Source organism: Sesamum indicum, linkage group LG6 (genome assembly GCF_026168435.1).
Source record: "Sesamum indicum cultivar Baizhima isolate 11 linkage group LG6, ASM2616843v1, whole genome shotgun sequence".
Lineage (NCBI taxonomy): Eukaryota > Viridiplantae > Streptophyta > Magnoliopsida > Lamiales > Pedaliaceae > Sesamum > Sesamum indicum.
Genome location: NC_142662.1, coordinates 22,407,276 through 22,414,474, shown reverse-complemented (window position 1 = coordinate 22,414,474; position 7,199 = coordinate 22,407,276). Strand labels below are relative to the sequence as shown.

General features: G+C 36.2%; 1 protein-coding gene and 1 pseudogene across 2 annotated transcripts; one reads left to right on the top strand and one right to left on the bottom strand.

Moving 5' to 3' along the window:
• The first annotated feature begins 3,271 nt into the window (after window positions 1–3,271).
• Window positions 3,272–4,178, top strand: LOC105163826 (dirigent protein 21 pseudogene; annotated as a pseudogene).
• Window positions 4,179–4,309: 131 nt separating this feature from the next.
• Window positions 4,310–6,620, bottom strand: LOC105163827 (scarecrow-like protein 3). Of its 2 annotated transcripts, none has more exons than XM_011082316.3 (2): window positions 6,395–6,620; window positions 4,310–5,871 (listed from the first exon to the last, which is right to left on the bottom strand). In XM_011082316.3, exon 2 carries the CDS (start codon window positions 5,867–5,869, stop codon window positions 4,454–4,456), a length of 1,416 nt encoding a protein of 471 aa, XP_011080618.1. In that variant the 5' UTR covers window positions 5,870–5,871; window positions 6,395–6,620; the 3' UTR covers window positions 4,310–4,453. The 2 variants fall into 2 exon arrangements, with proteins under 2 accessions (XP_011080618.1, XP_011080617.1); XM_011082315.3 differs by having other exon boundaries at window positions 4,310–5,899; window positions 6,395–6,618.
• Between the last annotated feature and the right edge of the window lie 579 nt (window positions 6,621–7,199).

Here is a 7,199-nt window from a genome sequence, read left to right as displayed (position 1 = left end):
ATCACCTAGTAATAATTTAAAAAAACTAACTGAGTCTTATATTCAATCATCACTAGCATTGTTCGCAAAAAACTAAATAGCGAAAAATCGAATAAGCCATTCAAAGGGCTTCAATATACTTTTGAGTCAATAAAATTGCATATCCATACTTTGATATATTATACTGTTGTTTATGCACAAAATAAAAAATACATTTTAATTATTATTTTTAGCTGAGATAATTTTGTTTATAATTTTTTTAAAACTTTCTATTTCACTAGTCACAAGAAAAGCCAAAAAGAAATCATTTGTTGAAATAATTAAAAGAAAAGTATGAAAATTATAGCACAAATCCTCGAAAAATAGAGTATGCGAACATTTACATTGTGGCCAAGCAAAAAGTAAAAAGGAAAAAAATTTGTTTTTTTTTTTCAGTAAAATTGGTATTCCTTTTATAGAAATTGAATTAAATATGTATTTTTTCCTAAAATTATTGTCCTCAATTATGAAATTGAAATCAAAATTAATCAAAATAGAATTTTGGGTGTGTTGCATAAAAATTATAAAAGCCAAACATGCCCTTACATACACAAATTTTCGCCTAATTTTCCCTCCAAAATTGGGTTGACCATTTATTTTAATAGTCAACTTAACGTATGTACTCAGGCGGGTAAAAATTAAAAACTTTAGGTACCAAGGCTGATGACTTGAAAACTTGGAGTACTAAAACAGAAAAAGGGTATACTTTGGGTATGAAAAGTGAAATTATCCCATTCTTTACCTGTATAACTATCTCGAGAAATATGACATTGAATTATGGTTAATTGCCACGATTAAAATAAAACAGTCATAATAAATAGTTATTGACTGATTTTTGCTAGGAACGGGAAATGATTGTAGTCATACTAAATAAATTAAATTTTTGTATCGATTTTATTTATTCATAATTAATAATAATTATTTATCACGAAATTTTAGCCCATAATAATTAAAATGCAGGCTATAGTAATTCTTTCAACTGATGTATATTCCTAGCTTAATTAATGCATACCAAATTTGCAAGAAGTTGTGATCTTATGATAGGATGAAGGAAGAGAGACAAACAATAATACCATGAAGCATTTCCAAGTGGAGAAGCTGTAAACTTTGTTTGAACACAAAGCAAAGTGTGGTGATGTTTGATGGGCATCATAGATAGAGGATGTTCCCTTCAGATCATCATGTTATGTGCACATGGACCAGATTTGTGTTGCTTCTTTACCACCACACCCTCTCATTTCTTAACCTTCTTTCACTTCAACTATGAAAACAATCAACAATTTTAGGAAAATCTGTCCACAAAAAGTTTGATGGGATATATTATAAGTGGGGGAAAATGCTTTTTTAATCCCTTATGAAAATGTTAGATTTTTTTGTTTTTGGTATCAAATTTATGGTAGGTGTCGTTTTTAGTTTAATAAAACTCAAAATTTCGCATTCTTGATCCCAAAAAGGTCATGTGCGTTGTGATTTTGGAACTAAAAGGGCATTGTGGTTTTGGGATTAAAGGCGTAACTTTGAAATTTATGGGACTAAAAGCGTCACCTGCCATAGTTGTAGTACAAAAAAAAAAAAACTCTATCCACGTTTTATGGGACTAAAAAAATATTTTGCGCTTATAAGTGATATCGACAAAAAAACTGAAATATTCCCTATAGGTGCAAATTAAATACTCTTACCGGCAAGGATCTATGTACCCATAACTAGAAGATTTGATCATTCTATACTTTAGAGTTCAAGATCACGCCATGTGGACATATTTGGTACTATAAATACATGCACAACTATTTCGGGCCACAGTATGTCATTATCACATTCAGCAAAATATTCTTCAATTCCCTTTTTGATCCGGATCGAATTATGCGATCTCGAGATTCGATCTCTACTAAGAATGCTGATTCGTCTAAGACCAGATTTTGGGTTCCCTGAGAATGAAACAAGAACTGTGAGCTCGTCGGGCACGTCCCCGACAATGACCCTCCGACGCTCAAGTTAGGTTAATCGAGAGAAATGTATGTGATCTCAAAGTTCGAGCTCAATTAATGCACAACAATTACCTTATTTATGGCGTATCGGGGTCTATTTATAGAACACAGCTGTACGTCAAGTACTGGGCCACGTGGCCTTATCTTATCGGTGTGTGTTCTGATCGAATGACTGTCATTGTCCGGGTCTTCGGTCAGTCTGTGAGATCCGGGTCGGGTCCTCTGCAACCCGCCCGCTATGAAACACGCGGATCCTGATCGCGTAATGACTAAAATACCCTTAATGAAGGTTAGTTTGGTCTTTTTGCAGGGGTGGCATGCGTATACCCATCACTTTTGATCTCACTTTAATTGACGCAAGTGTTAAAGTATTTCCATTACAAACTCCAACAAACTTAACGATTTGCTCTTTTTATTAAATTTTTAAATATCTCCGATCTCACCTACTCTTCATCTCCGACCCGAATTAAAGCTAAATTCAACTCCCAAATATTTGCTTAGGTGGAAACTATTTGTTAATGGACAGACTAATATTGCTCTAGATGCCTTAACTCAAACCCCACATAAGGCACTTAGACTAGTGGAAATCCTTTTCCAACTTTAGTTCCTACCACTCGATTTTACTCCACTATTGTTTGAATAGAAAACTAAGGAAGATGCAATAATTCCTTTTCAGAAAGACAACGGTCCCTCCTCATTGCACTTGAAGCATGCCTATTGAATCACAAGGTTAAAGAAAAGTGTTGAGCCTGTCCTAATATTGCTTGCAGTTTATTATTTGTAAATTCATCTTTTTATTAGGGATAAAATTGTAATTGTATAATGCTATGCAGGTATCTGAGTATAAATAGTTTATGCATGGCTTTAAATGTAATAAACACGAAAGTTTTCTAATAAAATTTGGGTAAATTACAGGTATCTTTCATGAAGTTTGACATAATGCAAATGCCCTTCAACGTTTTAGAAATTACGAATACCCCCTCCCTCCAAACGAAAAATAATTATGTGTGGTACGAAAATTACTACTTTACTCTTGTTTGATTTTTTTTTTTTAAAATGTGTAAAAAATATAAAAAAAATCTGAAGGTGAGTAGAGTAAATAATCCATAATGTATATTAATTAATCCATAAAGCTATTTTAAAAATTCTAAGAAATATATAAAATTATAATTCATAATCTAAAAAGGTATTTTCGTTGATTTATCACAAAAATTAGACAAACGTTAAAATGAGGGTACTATTTATATTTTTCGTACACGTTCACAGTCAGACGAAACAATTTCCGAGCATAGGTTGTTGAAATTGATCTGTAGTTGGATGACACGAATGGAACAACCAACAAGCAGTCAAGTATAAGAAGCACATGCTAATGGCCTAGCCATAGTCCATTAACAGCCTCAGTCCTCCACCAACTAACAAATCTAATCCTATGCCAAATGGCCTCTTTCATGACCTGCAGTACTCTCTTCACTCTCATCTTCATCTTCTTGATCACACCCTCCCTTATAGTCACCGATGCAAAGTTCTCCGAACAGTTCCCCGGACCGAAGGCTAATCACGATGTCGAGAAGATGAGCCATCTGCACTTCTACTTCCATGATATAGTCAGCGGAAAACACCCGACCGCCATCTCGGTTGCTGGTAGGAAAAACGAGTTTGGGGGTACTGCGATAATAGATGACCCTTTGACAGAAGGGGTCAAGCACGGATCCAAAGTGGTGGGACGAGCTCAAGGCATGTATTCCATGTCGTCTCTAGATGCTTCAAGTTTGCTTATGGTGATGAACTTTGAATTCACAGAAGGGAAGTACAACGGCAGCTCACTCAGCGTGCTTGGGAGGAATCCGTTCCTGGAAACGGTGAGGGAAATGCCGGTAGTTGGAGGGAGTGGCCTATTCCGGTTCGCTCGAGGCTATGCCTTGGCGAAAACGGTGCACTACAATGTCGGAACGGGTGATGCTGTAGTTGAATACAATGTCTTTGTGATGCATCATTGAAACTGTATTGTTTCATATATCTGAATCAGATTTTTCTTTCCTCTGGAGATGAAGAGTGACTCTCTGAACCACCACATACCTCTGTTGGATCTTCATTTTCTTGATTTGGAAAGCCTGTAAGAGAAACAATGTATACGAATATTAAGCTTATTTAACCAGCTTATATTCTGTTCTCAAATCAGACAGAGATTCAAAGTTTAAAAACACAATTTTGAAATTTCAATGGGCTTAAATCTCACTCCACTATGATCAGAATAGTATGTCAATTTTGATGGACTGAGAAGGCAATCAGAAGTATAAAAATGGATATAGTACAAATATTGAGGTCTATTATCGATCCATCCTCATCAGATTATGTGTTTCGGAAGAACGGGAAACGGAGATTCAACATGGTTTGTACAAAGTAACGAAATCAAAATAAAAGATAAACACTATCTGCATTTGATGTTGAGATCATCTATATTGTCTAAATCTCCATGCTGAAACTGAGAAGAGTGGTTGATCCTGCCAGCAGAGCATGAAACAGCTATTTTCGTCTTTGATTTTGTACCCGTGGTAGTTAGAACTCTGCAACAATCTCCTTGCCTGCAACATGGCATGGTAGCTCAACGGCACCTTGCCCAAACCAGCCAACTCAAGGCGAGGAATCCATTTGTCAAGCTTCTCATGCCTCTTCGTTCTGTCGACACCCTCACAGGCAATGATATTCTTGATCTCCTTGCCAAACAGCATCTTCTCAATCTTTTGACGTTCTATGGATGCTCTTGGCATGGTAGACTCCAAGCAATCAAAGAGAGCTGCATAAAAGTTTAATGCTTCTGTGATTCTATCAGTCAAGTTGAATCCGTTGTGGTTCGATTCTTGCTCAGTCACCACCATTAGATTGGGTGAAAGACCACAAAGGGCATATAGAAAACTCGTCATTTTAGGTGAAGGGGCAGAATATATCGGTGAGGATGATGCAGAATCAGGGCTGGCACTGCAAGCATTAATCACATCCTTCTCCAGAAATTCACCTAAAGTGCATGGATTCGTCTGCAGGACTCGTTGCAATGTACAGGGACTCTTACTTAAATAGGGTGAATCCATTTGAGTCATTTCATGATTGACAGCTAAAAGAGAATGTAGCTGAAGTACAGAGCTGACCGCAACAGCTTCTCCAGTTTTGACGCATAAGCTCTTAACATCAAGGTTCTCCAATTTTGAAACTATAGGATTAAATTGAAACAGGATATCTAACTTTTCAGCTTCTTCGTTTAACCGATGTGCCATCTGATCCAACACCTCGTTCTGCTCATGGACACCTGTGATTCTCACATGAGGTGGTCCATCAGGCCGTGCACTCAATGCCCGAAGAAGGCTAATCCACTGAGTGGGCTCAAAACAATTGAGATCAATAATGTGAACCACTTTCTCCCCTTCCATTGCTTCAAGAATTGCCTGGTTAGTGATAACATATGAGAGCTTTAGAAAGGGACAGAATTCATAAAACAACTTGTGAACTAGAATTTCCTCAGCAACAGAAGTCGTTTTCGTGGAATTGAGGGCCTTATGCAGTCCCGGCCAACCTTTAAGTATTCGATCAGCAAGAGCTTCAGTGAAGTATGCCGCAATCCTTTGCATTGTATCACCAGCAGGAGAGGCAAGATGTGAAATACATTCCAGGCATATATTGGCGTTCTCGATGCTTCCAGCAGCAACATGATTGGCACAAACAAGAAGAAGATGGATCAAACACAAACCTCTCTCCTCAGACCCCATCTCTCTGAGCCAAGGAAACGGCGATCCTAAACCAGGTGAAAGAGACATGAGGGAGAACATATGCAGAGGCGACGAGCTTAGTGAGGAAGATCCCTCCTCTTGAACCATTGCTGCCAACAAATATTTGTCCAAATCAATCTGAAATACACAAAAAGATAGTTGGTTTCACATTAGAGTGTTCTGATTTCCCAGGTATAATGTCGTCTTTGTCTGGATGGTCGAAACGAGTATAAATACGGTCACAACGGGGGATCTTTGTTATGTTTTTCACCCATGCATATCTCTCTCTTCTCTGTTTAATTTAATTGAAACAAGTGCAGATAGAAAATCAAGTAACATGTTCTGCATTTTCTTCCCATGTATATAAGTTCTCAGAATTTAAGCTACAACTGCTGATGAACTCCCTCCCATCCATCCCATTCCATGACCACTTTCAGACAAGATTTGAGTCAATAACTACCAAAGAACTATTCTGATCATGAGCACAGTATCATGCAATCAACAGTTATTCACCAAGAAACTTGAAACTTTTAAGAAATCCAATAATGTAAATGCACATGAAATCTCAACATTACTTCCAGAAATTCTCATAAAAAAGCATTCCTCAACAGAGCAAAAGACCAGTAAACTCACCTGCAGCAGTTCAAATGCTACTTGTTCCATTAATTGTCCTAATGCTAAGATTGTGAGTCAAATGGAATTAAAGCAGTTGTTGTCTTGAAGGACTTTTCCATGTCTGATTTCTTGTATGTGTCTGCAGAAGTGTGTGACAGTTCAAACAAGTAGCTTTTGTCTTCATTGCTTTCTTGTCCCTTGTGGGTTTCAGAGGAATATGGAATTTGTCAAGTTCAATGCCTCTTTATTTCACTTTTCTCCCAGTAGTTGTAAAGGCATGCAAGTGAGATCACAATATTTAATGCTTATATGATTTTTACCACCCGTATTTCGAGTGCAAACGTAATATTTTGGGATAAATAGCAATATATTCTTTTGTGATATTGAAAATGAGCACATTATCTCCTATGAAAAAAAATATAGCAATTTACCCCCTTGTAATTTTTAAAATGAAGCAATTTATCTCCTTATCTAAGAAGGTAAATTGCTTCATTTTAAAAATCATAGGAGATAAATTGTTGTATTTTAAAAAATATTGGGAGGTAAATTGCTATTTATTTTTTTATAAGGGGGCGATATTATAAGGGGGTTGCTTACATTTTTTCCTAATATTTTGTGTTGTTTGGTTGTCGGTAATAATTGAAATTTATTTACTTTTAATCGCAGCATAAATATTTAAAATTGTTTACAAATTAAAATCACAACCAAGTTTCAATAAGTAACTTCCTAATAATACAAAATAAAGAAATCCAACGAACTGTTTTTTTTATAAGATACGTTCCACCACAAATTCAGAACATTCAAATTCGAAAAATAATTGAAT